General features: G+C 47.0%; 1 protein-coding gene across 1 annotated transcript in view; it reads left to right on the top strand.

Annotated features, from left to right (window-relative positions):
• P2RX2 (purinergic receptor P2X 2) overlaps nucleotides 1-24,712 on the top strand; it is a 185,821-nt gene that overhangs the window by 142,462 nt on the left and 18,647 nt on the right. Inside the window, exons 9-10 of the mRNA XM_078666011.1 lie at nucleotides 16,668-16,758; nucleotides 20,260-20,325. Of these exons, the coding sequence (XP_078522137.1) occupies nucleotides 16,668-16,758; nucleotides 20,260-20,325 (157 nt within the window). The remainder of the gene's footprint in view (nucleotides 1-16,667; nucleotides 16,759-20,259; nucleotides 20,326-24,712) is intronic.

The raw sequence follows: 24,712 nt of genomic DNA, 5'->3' as shown, positions 1-24,712 counted from the left end.
TCGCTTTCCTTCTGACAACACACACGCTCTAGTCAATGCAATCAACTCTGCTGCTTGTGCTGAATTCTGTGCTATACGTGCTGTTTCAAAAACTGTATGTAAAGTTGTGACAGCATATGCTGCAGTTGTCTCACCATTCGGAAGCTTGAAACACGAACCATCTACCCATAGGGTACCATCAACATTCGTAAGAGGAGTATCTTTCAAATCAACTCTAGCCTTCGTTTCTTCCTCTGTCCGAAGAAAGCAATCATGCTGTTCTTGAGCATCTGTCTCTACAGAAATCGGCAACAACGTAGCTGGATTCAACACATTACATCTCTTAATGTGAACATGGCTAGCCAAAAGAGTCAGCTCATAACCTGACCAACGTGCACTAGTAAGGTGCTGTGTCTTAGTCCTATTCAATAAAGTATCCACTGCATGTGGGACCATCACAATCAACGTATTATCCAATACCAAACCAGCAGACTGTCGGATAGAAACAGCTGCTGCCGCTGTAGCTCTCAAACAGCTCGGCAACGCTTTAGCTACCGGATCTAACGTCGCTGAAAAATACATGCATGGACGCTGCTTATCTCCAAATTGTTGCGTCAACACTGACAATGCACAACCTTCTCTCTCGTGTACATACAATGTAAAAGGTTTACTGTAGTCCGGGGTACCCAACACCGGAGCAGAACATAATGCATCACGCAATTCAGAAAAACTTTTCTGACATTCGTCAGACCAAGGGAGAGGATGCGGAGTATCTTTAAGAGTCAAAGACAACAGAGGTTTCGCTAGCAAGGAAAAGTTGGGGATCCACTACCTACAATACGAGGTGATACCTAAGAAGGCACGCACTTCTCTCTGTGTGGATGGCACACTCATTTGCGCAATCGCTTGAATTCGTTCTGGGGTCAACCTTCTTCCCTCCTTCGACAAGAGATGACCTAAGTAGGTTACTTCTTGTCGGCAACACTGTAACTTGGAAGGTGACACTTTATGATGAAGATCAGACAAATGTCGTAACAAAGAAAGAGTAGCTTCTTTACAAATCTCTTCGTCATCAGCAGTTATCAGCAAATCATCAACGTACTGAATAAGAGTAGCACCAGTAGGCAACACAAAACCATCAAGATGAGTTTTCAAGGCCTGACTATAAATGGAGGGACTTTCACAATAACCTTGAGGAGCTCTCTTAAACTGGAAGCTTCGGCCTCCTAATGAGAAGCCAAAAATATCTCTACTCTCCTCGGCAATCGGAATACTGAAGAAAGCATTCTTCGAGTCGATAACAGAAAACCAGGCTGCCGAAGCAGGAATCAGAGTCAACAAAGCAGTGATATCAGGGACAACAGGAAACTGTGGCACCACAATCTTATTCACTTCTCGAAGATCGATCACAAACCGATACACAGGTGGCTGAGAAGCATCAGTACGCTTAAGGACAGGCAAAACAGGACTGTTACACACATTACCTCTCGTTTCTTCAACTACATCCTTCTCAACCAAATCATAAATAATTGCTAGAAGAGCTCTCTCGCCATCACTAGCTATTTTATATTGCGGAATACGAGGTAGCCTAGCATTTGACTTAAGGGTGACAACATAGGGTGGGATCTGCAAGAGACCAACATCATTGGGACCTGTAGCCCAAAGTGGATCAGGAAGAGAGCGCAATTCCAGTGGAAGGCAATCTTTAGACAAATACATCGGAGAAATCACTTTCTTACCCAAGGTAAGATGTACTCCCGAAGGAGAGAAATGTAATGTCGCATGCAGTCTTTTCAGCAAGTCCAAACCCAACAGATTCTCACCACAACCAGTCGTTAGAATAAGGGGAGCTTCCAATTCACAAGGACCAATAGAAAGGGACAAAGGATTAGAAACCGGGTAACAAACTGGGGCGCCTGAAAATCCTACTGAAACGTTGGTCAAGCCAGACAAAAGTGCGCCAGGAAGTTTAGAGTGCATAATAGAACTCTTTGTCGCACCAGTATCCAAAAGAAAAGGTTCTGCCACACCTGATGTAATCACTTCAACATAAGGTCCACTCTGGTCTACTGGAACTGACACTACTCCCTCACTTTGTCCATGGCTGTCCTAAATATCATTATAACCAGCACTCTCCCTCTCGATACAATAATCATCAACATAGTACTGTGCAGACTGACCACTCGGAACATTCTGTCTGTCAAAATAATTCGCAGAATTCTGAAGGGAAGAGGAACGCTCATTCTGGGGTAACACACCACGTCCCCAACCCCTAGGAGCTTGCTGGTAACCACCACAACCTCTCTGACCAGATACGCGATTCGCACGCTGTAACAAAGCCGGGCAACTATTCTTAAAATGACCTTCCTCTCTGCAATAAGCACACTGATTAGGACCAGGAAAGAATCGCGGAGCATAAGGCTCAGGCTTCTGTAACAATCTCTGAAACTGTGGAGGTTGCTGAAACTGAGGCTGATTCTGACAAGGCGGATAAGCTTGCTGCAAAAGAACTTTCGTCTTTAGATCTTTAGTTTTCTTCTCTGCTTTATCCTTCTCATCTTTATCCCTATTCTCGTAATATTGTGCAGTAGCCAATATCTGGGCCGACGAAGAAACAGCCCATGAACTCTCAGAGTCTTTTAATTTATTAGAAAGTTCTGGAAGCAAATTAAAGACAAATTTGTCCACAAACAACCTTTGACCACCTTCCGTACTCATGTCCTGACCACTATGATCGATAAACGTTTCCTCAAACCTAGTGAAGAAATCAGATACACTCTCGACTTTCTTCTGTTTGCATGCTGCTAACTTATCCCGGGGCGCTGTCGTGTAGCTGTCGTGTAGCTGTCGTGAGTCTAGAGTCGAGTCGGAGCCGGAGTGCGGAGCGGGAGCGCTGCAGAAGGGCGAGTGGGGCAAGGAGTGGGGCAAGGAAACAAGGAAGGAAGCCCTCACCCCCGCGACCAAGCCCTCGGGCGGATTTTTGGACCGCAGCACTTAGGAGAGCAGAGGACGGTAGCGGCGGCGGCGGGAGCCGCGGAGAAAAGCAGCGGAGAGGCAGCGAGTGAGCGAGAGGTCAACGAGGTCCGCGCGGGCGGTGAGTTTGTTCTCTGTCCCCGCCCGAGGCTCCGCACTGCCCTGTCCGCACTGCCCTGCCCGCCGATAATTTTCCCAAGGCGTCTGACCCCCGCAGCACCCCCTCGCAGCACTGCAGCTGTGTCTCAGGGGTAAGGCAGAGAGCGGAGAACGGTGGCAGCGAACGGTGCACCTCTTTCACCCAGCCCACGCCTGCCCCTCGCATGTGCACACGCACCCTCGACCCCTACAGAAGCCCTTGCCCTACCGTTGCCGTTGCCATCCTGCAGGCCGGGCAGGTGAACTGAGGGGTCGGATAGAGCATCGACCAGAGAGAGGGCAGCAGAGCTGGGCAGGGGCGAGAGGGTCAGTCGGCAGGAGGGAAATGGGAAGGGTGGACGAACAGCAGTGGATGAATAGTGGTAAACAGTGACCAACAGCAGCATTGAAAAAACAAACAAACAGATCTTAAAACCATCCAAAAACTTGGTGATCAAAACAAGAAGACAAAAAGGAACAAACCCAGCGCCAGTGCCCATTATCAAACCAAAATAAAACACAAACTTCAGCTGTCATCATCAATCAGGAAGATAAGTGATTATCAAAAAAAAAAACTTTACAATTGAAGCTCAACCAAGGAGCAAACAAGGAAACTCGGAAAAAAGGGGTCCCACCAGCAACAAAAAGCAATCTGCTGGTTAGAAAGCGCTCCGGTGGCAATAAAATCAATTAAAGCAGATACAAAGGAAATTTTGAGAAGACACGGCAAATAAGAAAACAATTCTTCTCCACCTAACTTCACCTCACCTCTCCACTAACCCACTTCTAATCCACCCCAACAAGGGAATAAAGGAATCAGAATCAGAATTGGAACACGGCTGGTTGTAACTCGGAATCCCCAAAACCTCTAAGAACCACGCAAAATTAAGCATATCATGAGGTCAGGTAAAATCAGGGAACCAACAGACGAGGTCCCTGCAAAGCGACGCAGGGCCAATAAGCGGAAACATAACATCGACACAGGCACCGTATTGACAGAACAAGAAGAGATCCTACTACTAGACCCGACTCCAGAAACGACGGAAAGAACTGCTTTAAATACCAGCAAAACGGAAAGAAAGAGCGCTCAACCCAAAATGCACTCCTTTTTTTCATTTCTGAAAGAGGCTGGCGCCTACCTAAGCTCCACAAACAGCAATCTTAAGGGTCTACCCTCGCCAATGGAACCTCAAGGGTATTCGCAAAGCAATCACTCTGAAAGCATCAAAGATAAGAAAGGCACCAAAACATGGGATTTTCAAACACCCAAGGAAGGAAGCGCACAACCAGAACATTCAAACAACAGCAATCGCAGGGCAGATAACATCACGACAACAGATGCTACTACCAAAGGGGGTCACCCCCTGGAGCCAACCATTGTAATCCAGGTAACCTCGCAGCCACAGGCCATAGCAACAGGGGAAGGGTACAGCTATGACGAACCCAACTTCGTGAGCAAAATAGATCCACCAGGAACTGCTGAACAAAAAATCCCAACCCAGACAGTCCCGGTGCCCCCTAAGGAGCCCCCTAAAACAGAACCCAACTTAGGGACCAGCATTAGCACCACGAGGGCTGCATGGGCCTTACATCAGAATCAGGATCAGGACGTTAACCTGGGGAGTCGGATAGGCCAAGATCACACCCTCTTGGGGCGGGACAGTGAGACAGAACCAAAGCCGGAAGGTGAGGAAACAGAAGCAACTAAAAATATGGATAAAAATGCAACCCCTGCCCCAATACATATGGGGTGGGCAAGCAAGTCAGAAAACACACAGGAAAGGGAGCTAACAGAAGCAATCGAATTCACCGGGAAAAAAACACAATAATCGATACATCCCAGGCTCCTAACCAAACTGCATCCTCTTCCATCGATGAGTACTCCCAGCTACCAGCAGAAGAGTGGGAGAGACTGGTAGCATCATACTCACCGGCTGTCATACAGCCCGAAGGCAACATACCTGAGAGCAAGCAAGACTGCGAGAAGAACTCATCAACAGACGATCTCCCAAAAAGCGCTGATGCATTATGGTCATCCTTGTTAAACACCCTTCAATTATCCATTAAGGCCATGCAGTACCACTCGGAAAAAATTGACATTCAACTATCCCTTTTAAATTTCCTGGCCATACATGTAGCCAAAATCAACAACAAGCTGTCAGACATGAACGGCATGATCAAAAGGGTGCAAGCGGAAACAAAAATAGAGCAGCCGAGTTGTGCCTGCTACACCATAGTGGACAAACTCACCACTATCCCTCAACTCCTGGGAGGTATCCTGGCAGACCTAAAACAGAAAACGGAAAAAACAACCCCAAGTAACCCAGGAACCGGGAAAGTGGGCCAAAACTAACTTCTTGAACACACTAGAGAACACCAAGTTACTGCAAATGAACAGAACCCATCAACTTCTCCAAATAACCAAAGAGGAAAACTCAAGCAAAACAGTCCGTGACCGTCTGGCACAGAAGTTAAAAACCGACTAATGACACCTATGCGGAGGCCATGGGGAAATCCCTAAGGCAGCCTCTCGCCTACCAAAGGAATGAAGCCCCGGCACAAAGACACACACAACCCGGACATATGCAAGGGACAAAACCTGATACAGCTATAACTCCCCTTAATGACTCTATCGGTGAGGCAAGTAAGGATGAATCAAAGGTAGTAAACAAAAGACAACGAAAACAAAAAAGGAAAGGAAGAAAAAAGACGGCCAACATAAATTCATTCTTCTACAAGGCAATCATGTCCCCAGTAGTAGTAGCAGCAGAAGCTGCAGAAGAAACAGCAGCAGAAGAAACAGAAAGTCTGCCCTTGACCCTAAAAACGTCACCGGCCAGGAAGATGGTTAAGCTAACACAAAGTGAAAAGCCCATTAACTCAACATCAAGGGGAGAACCATCAGCAGACAGAAGTAAGCCCCCCCCCTCGAAGCAAGATTCTAAAGCCACAACTAACAAGACAAACTGGGCAGGGCAGGGGGAGGACCCAAAACCAATCAAAAGACACGAAATCCCACAAAGGGAAATGGGCACAAAAGACGATGAAATATGGGAGATCGGCCAGGCGGAGGCTGAGAGTAGCACAATACTGTTCATTCCAGACTATATCTCAAGAGGGAGAGGAGATATCCTCAATAGAGGCAATATCTTACTCCTACTTTCAACTATCAGTAGTCTGACCGATATCAGCACCAAAGACCTAATGGCAGTGGAATTTATCCAAAGTATGCACCAGTCAAATCTAGAGGTCACAAAAACTACATGGGCAAGGAACGAGACAGTGAAGAGAATTATGGAATCCGAGTCACATTTTCTATCCTGGGGGATACGCCTAAAAAGAATGGGAAAAACCGGGTATCCGGAACCACTACGTCAGGCACAAAAAGGAAGACACGGCCAAGACCCAACAAGTAAGCCTCCGCCGGTAAAAACTGAAAGTGTCTTAAAGGGGGCCAGGAGCCTCTCAGTGTCCAAGATTACCCCACAGCCCAACAGGCAAGAGCAAGACCTAATGGATCACTCCGACTGGAACTGGATAGCACGGACAATTAACACAAGGGCCTCAAAGCCCTGACAAAATTCCCAACAAAATACAGCAACACAGCAACACCTAAGAATATGTTCTTGGAACATAAACAGGTTAGGAAACAAAAGAGACAACGCTCAGCTACTCTCCTACCTCCAAACATTTGACATAATAGCCCTACAGGAGACCTGGCTAGAACAAGAACACCACATTCAAGGCTACAAGACATACCATCTCCCAGCAATAAGAAATGCTAAATACGGCCACTCAAAGGGGGGTCTAACAATATACACTGCTATAAAGAGCTTCAACGAATCGAAGTACATACACGCGAAACAGACAGGCAATAACTGCATCCTCACAATAGAATTAGAAGTGAGGGGAATAGACCCAAAACAAAAACTAATGCTGATGAATGTATATCTACATCCCCGGGAGAAAAAAACAGGAATGAAGCTCCTGGTGGAAGAGATCGCAAAAACATTGAAAGAGACAGAAAGTCCCAGCCTCATAGTAACAGGGGACTTTAATATGTTCCTGGGAGGGCCTCAAACAAGGGACACCCCGCTAGAAGAACTGTTCCTCGCATGGGACATTCCACAACAAGCTAAAAGCAATTGGGGCAACCAAAACCGTCTGGCAATGGCAAGCACTAAGGATCTAGAACATTTTAATCTGGCAGCATTAAATGGCCGCTTCACAAACGACAGCCCACCGTCTGCTACCTTTCACAATCTAACAGTCAGTTCCACCTTAGATTTTACATCTGTATCCCTGCAACTCTTCGCGAAAGTCACGGACTTCCGAATAGGTACAATGTCAGACAGCGACCATCAGCCCCAAGAATTCAGCCTTAATCTCCAGGGGGTTGTGCAATCTAGGCCGGCGATAAATTTGAGATGTTCACTGCTGGTGGCACAGAAAAGAATTAAATGCATCACGTCAAATCTGGAACGCTTTACAACAGATGCAAAAAGTCGGTGGGAAAAGTGCATCACAAATAAGTCTGAGTACCTAAATGCCTGGGAACAATTCACGAGGGGCCTGGGACAGGCACATACAAGGAAACCTAAGACCGACCATCAAAGCGGCAAAAACCAAGGAAAAAGAACCCATTCAACTGATAACCGCGACAAGGAACCAAACGAAAACATCGAGATAAAGGCCCTTAAAAGTAAAATCAACAAACTACTGCGGAAACTACACCGCGACGGACCGGACACTGCAACCCAATTGGAATTGCAAAATTTAAAACAGAGCAAAAAGAGAACAATCTGGCAGGAAAAAAGGAAAGCAGAGGACGAGCTATGGGCGAGACTTTTACACGACGCCAAAGGACCCAACACAAGCGGAAGATTCTGGAAAACAGTCAATTCACTTGAGAACTCCAGGAATCCTACCATCGACTCCTATGTAACCGAGGAAGCCTGGGCCAACCACCTTCAGGTACACTTCAAAAAAGTGCAACAACTTGCTACAACCAGTCGACCAGATAAGGAAAAAAAATGCCCAGCACGGCCATCACAATTGGCCAGTAATTCATTTGACCCAACTAAAAAACCAATAATAAGCAGGATTGCGAAAGGGAAAGTGGAGGGGGCGCCAGGTCCCAATGGGATTCCCCCAACACTTTATAAGCAAAACCCGGACTACTGGGCAGCGGCCCTAGTGCCACTCTTCAAACAGATATCTGACACTGCAACAATTCCAGCGTCATGGAAAGGCTCTATACTAGCACCAATACACAAGAAGGGCAACGTTAAGGACCCAAATAACTACAGATTAATAGCACTAATCGACAATGAAGCTAAATACTACGCCGGTCTCCTATTAGAGAATCTCCTAGATTGGACGGAAGAAAATGCAGTAATTCCTATCACCCAGACTGGATTCCGTAAACAAATGGGTACAACATCAAACATGTTAGCTCTTTCACTCCTCATCGACGCCACAAAAGCAGCAAATCTACCCCTGTATGTATGCTTTATCGATTTCACCTCAGCGTTTGACACCGTTAACAGAAACTTACTATGGTCAAAGCTGGAAAAAAGGAACATCCCATCAGGCCTGCTCACACAGCTGATCTTACTACACACGGACACATGGGTCCAAGTCAAGCTAGGGCCAGGTGACCTCCTTTCAAGGAAAATAAAGACCACGAAAGGTCTAAAACAAGGCTGCGTCCTAGCGCCAACATTATTTAACATCTTTTTGTCCGACCTTGCCCAGCAGCTGGACAAAACTAACTCTCATGCTCCTAGCATAGGCGGTCTCACTCTTTCTAACTTAATGTACGCTGACGACATTGTCCTAATCAGTAGAACACCGATAGGGTTACAACATCTGATCACCACTACGTATAAGTACTCATCAGATAATAGCTTAAGCATCAACCTATTAAAAACCAAAACAATGAGGATCAATGCAAAAACATCGTCAGCTGGATTTCACTGGTACATGGGAGGAACCACACTGGAAACAGTGGAGGAGTACAGGTACCTGGGGGTAATCCTCGACAGAAAGGGCTCATTCCACCAGCAAAAGGAAGCAATAAAACGGAGGGGAATTAGCGTAGAGATCGCGCTAAGGAGCCTTAAAACAAAGGCAGTTGGCCGAAGCTTCACCCCCCTGCTTCAAGTACTTCAGGCAAAACTAACACCAGCCCTAACCTACGGTAGCGAATGCCTCCGAGGTAGGGACGCCCAGCAACTGAACTGCACAATCGCAAAGGCCATGAGAATAATTTTCAGCCTGCCCAATTACACCTCACAGGCGCGAATTAGGCTGGAATTTGGCCTGAGAAATCAAACATTTGAGCGAATGGGTGCCTACGCCAAAAGATGGCACAAGATCCAGAGAGGAGATGCCACAAGCCTAAATCACCATCTATGAAAAGAGATGGAAAGAAAGAGCAACAGTGCGGATGCGATATATCTCAAGCACTCCATAAACTCCTTGTGCCTACAAGAAGCCTGGAAGATCCGTGGATCTCATAATACCTTTAAACAGTTAGTTAACAAATCAGTTAGATCTATGTCATTAATTGAGGATAAAGCAAGTCTAGCAACCCGGGCCCACGGTTGGACAGTTATCCAAAGCTACACAAGCAGCCTGTGCCAAAGCTACTTAGGAGTTGGCTTCACCAGGCGCACAAAGGAGAAGTTTCTACGCCTACGGCTGGGCCAACTTCCCGTACAAAACCATCTCCCTCCATGGAAAAGGCCCCAAGAAACAATCAATTGCCGAGTTTGTGGGAAGGAAAAAGAAGACATCATGCATCTACTATGTACATGCAAAGGACTGGACATAGAACGTAGATACCATCTAAAACAGCACCTCAACAGGCTGGGAATAAGAACACGCCGGCAGGCGGTAAAGGCCTCCTTTGACGGGACGAACACCCAGCTAGAAAGTCACGTTGTCAAATTCTTGGAGAAAGCAGAAAAGAAACAAAAATGACAGAGGGCAGAAACAAGCTGACGCCAACTTACGAAGTCAAACCCAAACGGACATCGACAAGGGATCAATCACTCGTTATGAGTATTGGACCGCCTCCTGAAGGCTAAATAGCAAGGCGGTATATAAGTGCCTCACCTTTTTCTTCTACGCTTAGCCCGAAACAAACTCAAAATTCCTGTACTAATTATTACTTTTATATGTAGTCATTCCTATTTTATATTTTTATACACTAACTGTATTTAACCATTGGTTTTATTTGCTAACAATTGCAATGGTTTTAATTAACTGAGCAATAAAGATGATTACTTACTTACTTACTTACTTATCCCAATTCACTTGTAAAGGAGGCATCATAGTTTTCATCAAATTAATAATCCTACCTGGTAATTCTGCAACTAAAGGTTCAGCTTTAGCACCTCCTACCTGCCGACCATCTGCAGCAACAATATTAGCCCACGTATCTCCTAATTCTGCCGCATGATTCTCATGACGAATCTTCGCCCACAAAGGTTGAGGAGCTACATTACCCATCAACATATCTATATCAGCTAAATTCATAATACAGGCATCAACTGTCTGAGACAACTCTTTGTAATAACCAGCAAGATTCTTACGGGGGTCAGGCAAGGTCTGCTTAAGAGCCAAGACCTCTGCTCTTTTCCAAGGGACATGTACCCATACTCGCTGAAAATTTGCCGGTACACTCTGAATACCCTGATTAACATTAGCAACAACTTCCTCTCTCCATACAGGGGGAACCTCTCTCATGGGATACTGCTTCACTTTCCTCCTAACAGAGGAATCAGGATCGTACAATGTCTGAGGCGGTAATCTAGACCTAAAAACAAGTATCGTCTCTACGGCATCTGTAACATCAGATTCCACTATCGTCCCCTTAGCAAATTCGGACTGGACATCAAGCACTTCCTGTGGAATCGGACCCAACTCATTATCTTCCCATTCCTGATGGAGAAAAGTACACATTACATCAAAAACATACCTTTGCTTAGGTGGATCCCACTGAAAGAAAACATCCATAACCGCTTGCAAATCATACCTAGAAGCATTTAAAACCCATCTACGAGCCAATAGATCCAACACTGTCCGCTCTTCCGAACTAGGAAGCTGACTACGACTCTGCTTACGCTCCGAAACAGGGGTCATATTCAGTGACCCAAAGAGTGGAGACAAAAGATTAGCAACAGTCTCAGTCATTCGTTTTCAAGCAGAAGGAGAAGAAGCAGACATAAGGACAGGAGAATGAGTATTTTGAGGCAAGAGAGGTGTAGGGACAAAAGTAGCAGCAGTCGAAGATACAGAAATGGAAGGCAAAGGAGTTTGAGGCAAAGCTGGTGACAAAGCTGGCGACCCTAGAGGGGGTTGCGCAAGAGGAGGCAAAACCATCTGTGGAGCACCGGGTGGCTGAACAACAGCAGGAGGTTGAACAACAAAGGGTGGAACAACCGGGGGTAATGAAGGCGCAGTAGCACCCTGGACATAAGGGGGTGGCAATCTCAGTAAATGAGAGATCAAAGGATCTTTTTCAAGGTCTTCAGTTACTTTTGGAGGAGAAGGTGGCAAGGCCGGATAACATTTATCTATGGCCATGCAACGTTGTCTATCTAAGACTTTACTCGCACGCTCTTCTCCATCTTCCCTACACTGCCTAGCAGCTTGTAGTACTGACATATTCTTATCTTTCCTATCTCTTTTTGCTTGCTTAATTTCTCGCTGTTTGGCTTCCTTACGCCAAAGGCGGACAGAGTCAAACATTGCCGGCCGGGCTTTCTTCCTAAATAGCGCAACTTCCAGATTATCTAAAATATTTAATTCGAAACTACCATGTTGGGGCCATCGCAAAACACCATCTTTCTTTGTATAGCGAACCCATACTTCATTATAAGTAATAGGACCCACTCAGTGTTTTGAATAGAGCTCATAAGTCGGAGTTCCAACCGGAGGTATCGGACACGAATCCTCCAATCGGGAATCCCTGTTGCAACCACAACTAAACAAGTTCCTAATTTTGCTAAGACCAGGCATCTTATAGCTCACTAATCGAGCTTTAAACTTCAAGGGATTATCAACTATCGATACACTCGTAAATATACGAGCCCCTCGGCTTCGGCTATTGCAATATCTGAATCAAAACCAAGAACCAAAACAAAGTCGTGGGAGCGACCCACTTATACTTAACCAAAATGTCTGTCACGCCACCAGAAGACCATCTATCGTCTTGCTTTACAAAGGATCAATCAAGGGTCCAAGACAGGGCGACAGTCAGGGCAGCAGTCCTTCGTAGCCGTCGGAAAGCGGGAAGCCTCGCAGAAAAGACCTTCGGTCCACGTCGACATGCAGGGGTCAATGAAGTGGCGGCCTTCCTCCAGAATTTCCTCACGGGGCTCCTCACGATCCTCAGGCTTGGACCGGTACCGCTGAAGTCGCCCCACCGTTGGGCGCCAACTGAAGAACCGGGTTTTCTTAGAACCCAGCGGTGCCAGGGACACACCCGAAGTCTTCGGATTCTCCTGTCTTGGAATACAGAGACACGGAATACTTCTGGATGGAGTCAAAGATCAAATTTATTAGCTGCAGCTAGTAACAGTAAACCAAGCAATACAACACGGTGTACAACTCAGGAAACTGCTCAATTTTCATAGAGCAAGACATCTCTTTTTAGACACCATATTCTCATTACAAATGTATACCCACTGCGCAAAATTCTGACCAATAGGACACATTTTCTAACTGAGTATCACATTAACAAAAACCCAATTTACAGTAACCCAACCCAAAAGTTAATTATTAGGAATGTCCCAAATTCAATCTTTGCAAGCCGAACAAATTTATAATTGAAAAGCACAACCCATGTAATGTCAGAACATAAAGGAAACAGTAATAGATGCTGAACAAGATAAAACATATGCAAGGAAACTAAAGGTTAACGAGGTCCTGAACATTAAGTGGCAATTTTAGACAAGGATCAAACCAAGGGAAATTGGCTTTGCGAGGTCAGTTTCAGGTGAAGAGGTCAGTTTCTCTGCAATTCTTTCAGAGTTGAAAGAAACCTAATTAATGTTTACATGAACTCAGAAGGCCAGGCCACTTGTTCGCCGGGCCTCTTTCACAGGCCTACGTGAGGGCAACACAAAATGGAGTCAGGCTCGAGAATTACAGAACCTCACCAGGAAAGGGCCCATTGTAGGAAGGAGCTGAACGCTTCAAAGTATGCGCAGGACACCGCCCAACCCATGGGCATGCAGCAATCAAAGAAAAACTCGCCCTGCAATTTGAAACCTAGAAGGTGCTGGATAGCCGGGTGAACTGGGAGTAGGTGGAAGGCAGACTCAATGTCCGCCTTGGCCAGCCATGCCCCTTTCCCTGCTCTCCTGACCATGTCCACAGCCATGTCTAGGGAGCAGTAGGAGACTGTACTAGACCCTTCCTGTAACCTGTGGTTCACAGAGTCGCCCTCATGATATGACAGGTGGTGGATCAAACGGTAGGCCCCAGGCTGCTTCTTGGGGACCACACCCAGCGAGGAGATAAGGAAATGCTCCAAGGGGGGGGGGGGGTTTAAGGGACCCGCTACCCTGCCATGGGCCACCTGCTTCTGGACCTTCTCCCTTACTACTGCAGGCAGGTCCCGAGCTGACTTCAGATTCTCAGCATCCCTGCAACCTAGGGGGCCCTGGTAAGGAACCCTAAACCCTATTATGAAGCCATGGGCCAGGAGCAGACTGTCTTTGCGTATAGGATAGGACCTGAGCAGGGGAAGGATGTTCTGTAAAATGATGGGGGAGGGGCACTTGTCATTTGAGGTTGGCAGGCTTGCGCTCGCAGGCAAGGGTGGGTGCGCGGGGAGGGTGAGGATGGTTGAAAATTTGTGTGCAGTTCTGTCCCCTCTATGTCACTGGTTATCTTGTCTGTCCGTGTAGGGCAGGGGGCCATCTCGCCTGGCAGTGCGTGCAGGGCCCCACACTTGCTGCAGCTGTGGGCAAACTTGAAGGCCTTACCCCATGAGCAGGACCCTGCATTAAACAACCTGCAGGTGCCGGAGTTAAATTTCCTACTCCCTTGCTTCTGTCCCCTTCCCTGGCTTCCTCGAAAGGGCTGTTTGAACAGGCACTTCCCAGAATGCTTGGTCCCTTTCTGAGCACCCCAATCTTTCTGGGACTTGCCCGCCCCTTCTTTGTGCTCTACTGGGAATTTGCACATGTGTTGCACCCAGAGCTGGATCTCTTTTTGGTCCCACCCTAACTCCGGGCATATGGCCATCCTACACTACAAGTTGCGCTATACAACAAATGAAATGCATATGAGAGAGCAGCTATGGAGAGATGAAGGGCACTGTTGGAGAGTGGCAATAAGGGAATCCGAGGAGGAGGTTTTGAGGGGGAGGGACTACGGAGAGATGAGGGGCACTGGCAGAGGGTAGCAGAGAGGGAATTCGAGAAGGAGGCCATTGGTGGAGGGCCTATAGAGAGATGAGGGGTACTGGCGGAAGGTGGCAGTGAGGGAATCTGAAGAGGAGGTCATGAGGGAGAGGGGCTATGTAGAGCTGAGGGGCACTGGTGGAGGGTGGCAGTGAGGGAATTGAGGAGGAGGTCATGATGAGGAGGGGCTGCGGAGAGATGAGGGGCACTGGAGGAGGGTGGCAGTGAGAGAATCTGAGGAGGAGGTCATGAGGGAGAGGGGCTATGTAGAGATGAGGGGCACTGGTGGAGGGTGGCAGTGAGGGAATCCGAGGAGGAGGTCATGAGGGGGAGGGGCTAAGGAGGGATGAGGGGCACTGGTGGAGGGTAGCAGTGAGGGAATCTGAGAAGGAGGTCATTGGGGAGGGGCTACAGAGAGAGGACGGGCACTGGTGGAGGGTGGTAGTGAGGGAATCAGAGGAGGAGGTCATGAGGGAAAGCCCGAAAAGTGTCACTTGCCTGGTACTCCCACCTCAGAAACCTCCTCTTCCCAAAAACATTACATGGAAAAAATAATTTGAGAGTAATAACATTTACAAAGAGATTTGGAAAGAAAAGAATGCGTTTTACTGGCCCTTGTAAAACTAGGAGAGATAAAAGAGGGCCCTTAAGCAGGCCTGAATAGACAAATAAGTGACAAATCGGACCTGCAGTGGCCCACCCGAATGCACCCTTGGCCCACCCAAATAAAATTTTTTGGAGCTGGGCCTGGCTACAATGCTGTTGTTTTTAGGCGGGTGCATTGTATATGGCCACTTAGCGCACTAAAACTACAGAAACTGGATGTGCATTTATTAGCTTAACGCTTGGGAATATGCTTGTTAGTTTACAATTTACACCGGTCAAAAAAAGATATAAATACATTTCAATAAGATGAGGAAAATGGAGAGTGATAGAGAACGAGAAGTCAATAAAATAATAGCGCGCTTAAATTTGTGATGTTGGGCTCGGGAAATGTGAAAAAATAATGTCAAACCGTGACGTCCACCTCAATCATCACCCACCACGCCCTCTCCATGAGTGCCACCCATTGCCCCCCAGTCTGCAATATTTACCATCAACTAAGTTTATAAACCTTACGAATCACTTAATAAATTAATAGTTGTAGGCTGGTCCCATGTCTTGAGCAGCACCAGTATCCAGCCCTGGCTTTTTATCCCACAGTCATTTGTATGTCTATAGTTGGCAAGACTACAAATCCCAGAATTCAAATTGTTTGCAAAAAAGTTAGCACTGGAAATCGGCAAGCTACAGGCCGATAGGTAGCTAATCAAAAAGTAACACCCTCCCAATATCTGGGAGAAACAGTTATAATAATTAGCCTCCCTCGTGCTCGAGAAATTGTTAATTAGTGAATTGACTGCCAGAAGAGGCATCTTACAAGATGTGCTGAGGAACACCCTTGCCTCACACACAAAGAACTAAAACTTTTTTCACTGAAAGGTTAGATGCTTTTAGGGATACATTTTAATCGAAGAACAGTAGATGTTGCACCCAGGAAAAGGTGTTGCATGGGTAAATAGTTAGGAGGTCCCGAAGGCGAGACTAATAGCATTGGAAATGCTTGTTTTGTAATGTAACCAAACTTGAGCTGTACAAATTCTTTAAATAATATCAGGAGTTAAGAAAGGGCAAAGGAAGCACTTTCGTTTGTAATTATGAAGTGTAAGGGAAACGTTTTAATAGGATTAAAACAAATGGAGACACTACTTGGTGATGTGCAAATAATAAATAATGACTGAACCCCGATTTCCACACATCATTTATGCACTGTATAGTGTGATCAGTAAAACTACGTGTGTATATATTCAGTGGTTATTTGAGTGGAAATGGGCTGTCTGTGTAAATGACACACCATGCCTTAGTGATACATTTGAGACAGTGTGCTCCAAAATGCGCCATCATCTACATACCGCACCGTTAGCACTCTCCCGCTGAACGCATGTGCTACACTTGTTCTTAGTGTGATACTTGGATTTGCACAATCTCTGCATTCACTGACTTAAAACTGAGGACTGCTACGCTCCCACTCTGAAAATTGTGCCCGCACCACGGTTTTGATTAGGACATGGCTTTCTCTCTTTTCACGCCTGTCGCTTGTGGTTTGTCTTGCAGGTTCGCCAAGTACTACGGGCGCAATGAGTCGGAGTCTCGGACGCTGATCAAGGTTTACGGCATCCGGATTGACGTAATCGTGCACGGACAGGTTCGCCCTTATCCCTTCCTACCTCTGTTTAGGGGGTGCAAACCCCTCCCCCCGCTCGCTGCTTGCTGCTGAGTAGACCGCAACCCCCTGGGGCACATGGGTTACTTACTGTAATGGCTCGGTTGCACTCTTCACCTCACTAGCACTCAGGCGGCATTTACCTCATCACCAGACACAAGCACGCGCTGACATACAGCACTTATGTCAGCTGTTCAGTGAACACACCGTAAGCGTTTCCATCATCTTAGTGATCTGCTATGCACTCTACACACCATGGGGCAGATTTACAAGCCCCTTGCGCCACTTTTGCGACACTTTTAACATGGGAAAAGTGACGCAAAAGTGGCGCAAGGGGCTGGCAAATCTGCCCCCATGTATACACTCACACGTCATACCCCTCCTAAGCACACGCGCACCCGTGCTTCACTCCCCCCATCGCTCCAGTGGGCGAGCTCACACCGTCGATGTTGTATATTTAGTTCACTCATCGCTCCTATTTGCGGACACATTAACACTAAAGTGCACGTGCAGCAAGCACCACATCCCCACTCCCCACTGCCATGCACACACTGACACCGCCATGCACACACCAACACCACCACTGCCATGCACACACTGACATCGTCATGCACACACCAACACCACCACTGCCATGCACACACTGACACTGCCATGCACACACCAACACCACCACTGCCATGCACACACTGACATCGTCATGCACACACCAACACCACCACTGCCATGCACACACTGACACTGCCATGCACACACCAACACCACCACTGCCATGCACACACAGACACCCCGACAGCCATGCACACATAGATACCACCACTGCCATGCACACACAGATACCACCACTGCCATGCATACATGGACGCCACCACCGCCATGCACACACTGACACCGCCATGCACACACACTACTGCCATGCACACACAGACACCACCACTGCCATGCACACACAGACACCACCACTGCCATGCACACCAAGACACCACCACTGCCATGCACACAGTGACACCACCATGCACACATCGACACCACCACTGCCATGCACACAGACACATCCCCACTGCCATGCACACAATGACACCACCATGTACACACTGACACCACCACTGCCATGCACACAGACATCCCCACTACCATGCACACACTGACACTGCCATGCACACACCAACACACCACTACCATGCACACACAGACACCACCACTGCCATGCACACACTGACACCGCCATGCACACACAAGCATTACTACTGCCATGCACACACATACACCACCACTGCCATGCACACACAGACACCACCACTGCCATGCACACACTGACACCGCCATGCACACACAGGCATTACTACTGCCATGCACACACATACACCACCACTGCCATGCACACACAGACACCACCACTGCCATGCACACACTGACACCGCCATGCACACACAGGCATTACTACTGCCATGCACACACACACATCCCCACTGCCATGCACACACTGACACCACCACTGCCATGCACACAGTGACACCACCATGCACACACCGACACCACCACTGCCATGCACACACACACATCCCCACTGCAATGCACACAATGACACCCCCATGTACGCACTGACACCACCACTGCCATGCACACAGACATCCCCACTGACATGCACACACTGACACCGCCATGCACACACCAACACCACCACTGCCATGCACACAGACACCACCACTGCCATGCACACACTGACACTGCCATGCACACACCAACACCACCACTGCCATGCACACACAGACACGCCGACAGCCATGCATACATAGATACCACCACTTCCATGCACACACAGATACCACCACTGCCATGCACACATGAACACCACCACTGCCATGCACACATGGACACCACCACTGCTGTGCACACATGGAAAGCCCCACTGCCATGCATACATGGACACCACCACTGCTGTGCACTCATGGACACCACGGCTGCCATGCACACACAGACACCTCCACTACCAACCACACCTGGACACCCATGCACAGACAGATACCACCACTGCCATGCAGACAAGGACACCCTTACTGTCCATTCAAAAGGATGGCAAAAAGCAAGCACAAAACACCTCTCATTACTAGAGGACAAGGCCTGCCAGTCTCAATGCAAACACGGCTAGATGACCCTGCACGCCTATAGATGGCTTAAACAGCAGCGTTATCGAGGCAAAACTTTATAACGGATGGAGAAAGCCACAGTTCTTGAAACTTAGGATGGGGCTAATTCCTTTCCCAGTTTATTATCCTGCATGGAAATAATGTGAGGAACAGGCGAACTGATGACTGCGCGATGAGCCCAAGGAATATATATAATTCATATACTATGCTTGTGCCTCACCCTTATGGAGGACAGGCCGGGATGGCTACGAAGAAGGTGGATGGGCCAAGCATACGGTCTTGCAGGGAGGTAGTGTTGTGCTGCTTTGAGTCATCAGACATTGGACTAAATCGTACACTGGTGAACTTTTTTCATCGTTTTGGAAAAAACATTGGAGGCCACGGCTCCAGCATCTGAAGGGAAGGGGCATGATTAGACAATAACAGTTTTGGTCCTGGTAGCCTTAATGCTTATCACCCGGATCGCTTTCTTAAAGCCTTGCACCAAATATTTTATCAGGTGCGTGTAGGTACAACTTGGCTGCCGCCCCAGATGTCTAGACCCTTTACTTATTCTTGTTTTAGTGATAATAGCTTAAACATTTAAACCATTTTATTTTAAGCACCTTGCACTTTATTTGATTAGTGTTAATAGCTTAAGCTTTTTTTAATCTAGTTAAGCATATTGCACTTTATTCGTTACACAGGCCTGCCAAATGCCTCTAGACATACCTCTTGTATAGGCACCTCTCAATGACAACAGCCTTTGTCACTTTATCTGCCGCATCCGCAATGTCTAGGTTTAATGTTTACAATTTGCTTATGTGACCCTGAATGCTTGGGGTAGGAGTTTATTAAGAAAACTGGTCATACTCTTCTGACTTCTCTTATTTTTTTGTACTTCTTGCCATGCACAGATGAAGTCATTGATGTGAGCACACTAGAACCCTTTTTTTACATGAAAATACTGGCACTATCTCTGAAATGGACACACAGTCACCGTCACTCACTCCTCCAAACCCTACAGCTTCTCTGCACACATACGTTCCTCATCTCTTACCACCATGTTCATACCTGCTGATGGGACTGACGGATACAGACCACCTGGGTCTTTCTTGATATAGGACTTTCTCAGATGTCTCTACTTCTCCCTTCACGTTTTGTGATGTATCCTGTCCCTGGGGTCACTCTGTCTTTAATGTGCATCTGTTAATATGGCCTTACTTCTGCCCTTCTCTTGTATATGCGATACTTCCCTCTTCCTCCACAGTCCTCCTTTCATCATCTCCTTTTCTCTTGCACGTTACTCTCCCCTGCCACAAGCACTCAGTGATTTACTTCTGTCTCTTCTCCCCAGGCTGGGAAGTTCAGTCTGATTCCCACAATCATAAACCTGGCCACAGCTCTCACATCCGTTGGGATTGTAAGTATTGTGCATTCTTGTGAAGTCAGCTGTGTGTGAGACTGTCTCAATGTGTTTTCTGTGTGTGACCTGCAGGTCTGCTGAATTTTCGTTTCTCTAAAACAAGGTCACAGGTGGGAGACTGTATCACGACCTCATTCCACCTCCCCATGTGAAGTGAAAATCTCCGAAATGACAGAGACAAGCTAACAACCTTCTTGCGTTAGAGAGCATAACAGTTCTCTGGCCATATTTATTACCATCCATAAACACGACATGAAAAACTTTTTTCAGCATTCTTGCATATTATTTACAATATGTACAGCACTTCATTGGGAATAACTAATACATGGAATCTCCTAACAATAGCTCTTGAATGACTCATGGTTGACCACCACCCAGGCACCAATAGCATTGACTATTCTAATGGTCTCGGGGGGCCGTGCTCCCCCAACAGGTTTCACATCACAAGGCAAACTCACCTGCTCCTACAAGATAGAGGCAGCGTGGTCCAGCGTGAAATCTGCACCCCCAAAACAACCTTGGCAGAGCCAACCCATAGAAGGGATCCCCCTTGGCACCCAATGGGAGATGAGCTTGGGCCATAACTTGGTCCCCCAGCGCAGTCACCATCCCCTGACATCCCCAGGGCAATACAAAGGAGTACAGTGGGAGGCTTTGGACAATTGCTGTAGTGGGAATTCTGAGCCGTTCTCTATATACTGCAGTACCCAGCCCCGGTTTGAGCCAATGGCTTTCAATTCCATCCTGAATTCACCTGTACTTCTATTCCTGATGCCAAGATTGTCCACCTGCTTTGTGTCCAAACATGACTCCTTTCCTGCCAGAACTCCCCTCCCACCAAGAGTCTATCTACAGAGATGGGGGAGGTGGGAAAAAGAGTCTTCTTGCTGGTCCTAAGGAAGAATAAAGGGTCCTAGGTTCAGGTCCTAACTCACCCTGTCACGGAAAGCACACTCTTCCTTGGCAGAACACTACCCCACCTTACCTTGTAAAATAAAAAAAACTCCAGTCCAAGGTCCCGAATGGCAGCAGCCAGCAGGGCCGGAATGAGGGCAACAAACCTCATCCCGAGGGCTACTTGAGGCTTCTGTCAACCACCACTGCCAGAAGCTCAGAGAGAGGTTGGAGGATCAAAAACAAGACATAGGCGGTTTTCACAGAGACAACGTCAAAGTTTCCCACAAAACAATATTCTTGCAAAAAAGTCTTCTTGCTTGTGCGAAGGGAGATAAAAAGGGGTTCCAGGTGCAGCAGCGTTGGCGGTCATCAGAGGCAGCCAGGCCAAAACTAGGTAGTGAAGAGTTGGACGTGCCTCTCCTTTTAACCCACCTGGTTGCTCCTGCCACCCACCCAGGTGACCCCATCACCCTGCTGCCAGCAAATGTCTGGCGTTGGGGTAAGCCTGTGAAAATTCAAACACATGGTGGCCACCGTTGGCCGCAGCCCTCAGCCGGTCCAATCCAGCCCGCACCCTTCTTTGGGGCCCACCATCCTGGTGCTGTCCCTAGTCCATGTCTTGCCTGTATATGTTCTCCAGGACTCGTCCCTGTTTGTTTCACCAAGGCCAGGTTGTCATGTCTTTACTGTTTGTGTCCTCCAGGTCTCCTGCATGTTCGTTTCTCTACCATAGGGCCATTGCATGTACTATATCTAGACTCCCATTGACAAAAGTACTCTCTTCTCTAAATGCAGACTAACATTTGTGTGCTGGGTGGTGCTCGTGCAAAGCTAAACGAAGGCGCTCAAAGCAAAACCAATATTTATACTCTGGAGTCTCAGCGAACCCGCTGAGTGAGTCCACTGCGCCAAGGGAGCCACTCACACTTGAGGTATGGTATGGCACCCCTTGCCAAAGCACTCCCTTTCCCCTTTCTGGGGAAGGATCCAGTATGTAGGCCTTGGAGTCTCAGAGACCCGTCTGAGAGAGTCCACTGCGCAAAGGGAGCCTCTCGCAACAGAGATAGGGAAGTGATACCACTTCCCCTGGGATCACAGCTTACTTGACTTTGGACGTTTGCCTTGACTCGTCTACCAGTTTGTGTACCCGTCACCCTTCCCCTCCTCTTCCCATGCTGTGTCTCTCACCCTACCCTCCTCTTTCCCGCCTTCATTATCTGTCTACTTCCCCTGCTCCAAACCCCCTCCCCTGAATCTCTCACCGTGCCTGCTTTTCCCCTTACGCATTTGTGCTTATTGGTTATCTCGACCTTACAAGTAACTACGTGGCCATGCTCTAAGAACTATGTAACCTTTGTAATCTGTAACTATGATCTGATGCTCATGTAAAGCACTCTGATACCTCCGGGTCTAGTCAGTGCTATATAAAACTTTTGAAAATAAAAAAAATTAAAAATTAAAAAACGCAGTGCAAATTGCAGTTTTAATGAATTCTGTTTAAAAAAAGCTATACTGTGCCAAATGTAGACGTAGCTCTAGTGCGAATAAACACTGAGTTGCACATGGCCAACCCCCACTAATGTATAGAGAGGGGGATAACGAGATGTAGCTCATGCAAATAGTCATGGGATTTGATGCAAATCCAATCAACTAAAATAGCATGACCTGGCATTGCATGAAATCCTAACAACAAATGAAACCACATTCAAGAAACGTGCAAGCCGAGTATGGCATGGTGCTCACTGGCTCAACATGTTATTTAAGCAAATATATACATTTTACGGGTCTTACCCTTTTGCGGGTTATCATCGCATAGAGACTCTATGCTAGAAGCTATTGCCTTACAATTGCCAGGGCCAGACTGGGCACCCGAAGCAGCCCTGGCAATTTTGACAGACCAGCCCCCCTGCTACTTTTTTTTTAATGAGGGCTGATATAGTAGCCCTGCTGCAAAACCAATCCCTAGGAACAAAAACGGCCCCCTCAGCTGCAAAATCGGCCCCCATCCTTCCAACCTCCCGGGGAAATGCCCAATACCCGCTACGACTAGTCCTGCCATGATCATTGCGCTGTAACGGAGTCCTTAGATATGCGCTAAACTGGTATTTGTGAGCGAGCACTGACGATGACCTCATTGGCACACAGCTCCTTGTAGATTTGGCACTCCACAATATGTCTGCATTCTCACATCATAGTGCTGAAAGTGTTCAAGCTGTGCACTATTACAGGAACAATAGTAAATCTGGGCCACAAGGAGAGGATGTAGCTTTACAGCTTGTGCGGTCAACCTCAAAGCTAGGTAGCCGGGTTTGAGTCTCGGCAATGACACTCAACATCCGGTGATTATGGGCAAATCACTTAATATCCCTGTGCCTAACAAAAATTAATCTGTCCATCTATAATGAAACTGGTGCTCATGTAAAGGGCGCTGATTCTTGATGTCTCAGGTCTAGTTCGCGCTATATAAAACTCTAAAAAAAGAAAAAAAATCCTCTGAACGGCTTGTAGAATCTTTGTTCCAAAATGGCACATTAATGCAGTGCAGCTCACATGATCATTTATAAAGTGTACTGTTTCCCGTAGGGTGACATTTAAGAGATTTTGTTTGGTATCCAACTCAAGGGTACTAGTTTTATTACCTCTGAAGGCTATCCGGGTGGGTGAAGCTGCTGGGATTTGAACATGTGGCCACTGAGTCAGACACATTCTTGATTGTGTTTTTCTTCACATTTTTGCAAAGATCTTCCATTCTAGTATATTTTTTAAGAACAGATTACATCATATGGACCGGACCGAACTATATCCTTCCTCTACTTTAGTGTTGGTGGATATCTGCCTAATTTTGAGTTCTACACCAGATCGGTAGAGATTTCCTCACCAAAAAGGCTGCATCTGGCATGGGAAGAGTCACTTTGTGTAATTAAGGCTTCTGATGTCAAATCCACCAAGACCCTACACTGCTGGCAGAATTTCCCCAAACAACTGTGGGCACCTAACATGCTGGATGGATTGGCCTCTTAGCATGCATGAAAGTCCACCACCGTTTCCAGGACGGTCCTCCGCTGGGATATTCAAAACAACAGGGTAGTTGATCCGCCATCCTAGATTGAAGAGCGGATACTCCACCATATTCTTGCAAAGTTAATTCAGGACCTTGCCAGAGTGGAGAAGTCTCCTCCTGCTGCAAGTAGGTATATCAGCATAGGTGTAAATCGAGAATTTGCTGGTTTTTTAAATATTCTGTTACTGAACTAGATCAGGTCTTCACTATTACATGAATGCATTAATTGATTAATAAAATGCATTTTATAGGAGAAAACCTATTTAAAACACAGAGATTAATCTAGTACTGCCAGAGCTCCTGAACACTGGTCCCAGCTTCACCACTTTGTCTCCGAATGCGATTCTGGGTTTAGCACAGTAGTCCCTGCTATCTCATTTCCCTTTTCTGCACAAACTGGAAGTCTCTTAGAAATAAGGGTGCTGC

Source organism: Lissotriton helveticus, chromosome 11 (genome assembly GCF_964261635.1).
Source record: "Lissotriton helveticus chromosome 11, aLisHel1.1, whole genome shotgun sequence".
NCBI lineage: Eukaryota > Metazoa > Chordata > Amphibia > Caudata > Salamandridae > Lissotriton > Lissotriton helveticus.
This window is presented reverse-complemented; position numbering and strand designations above follow the sequence as displayed.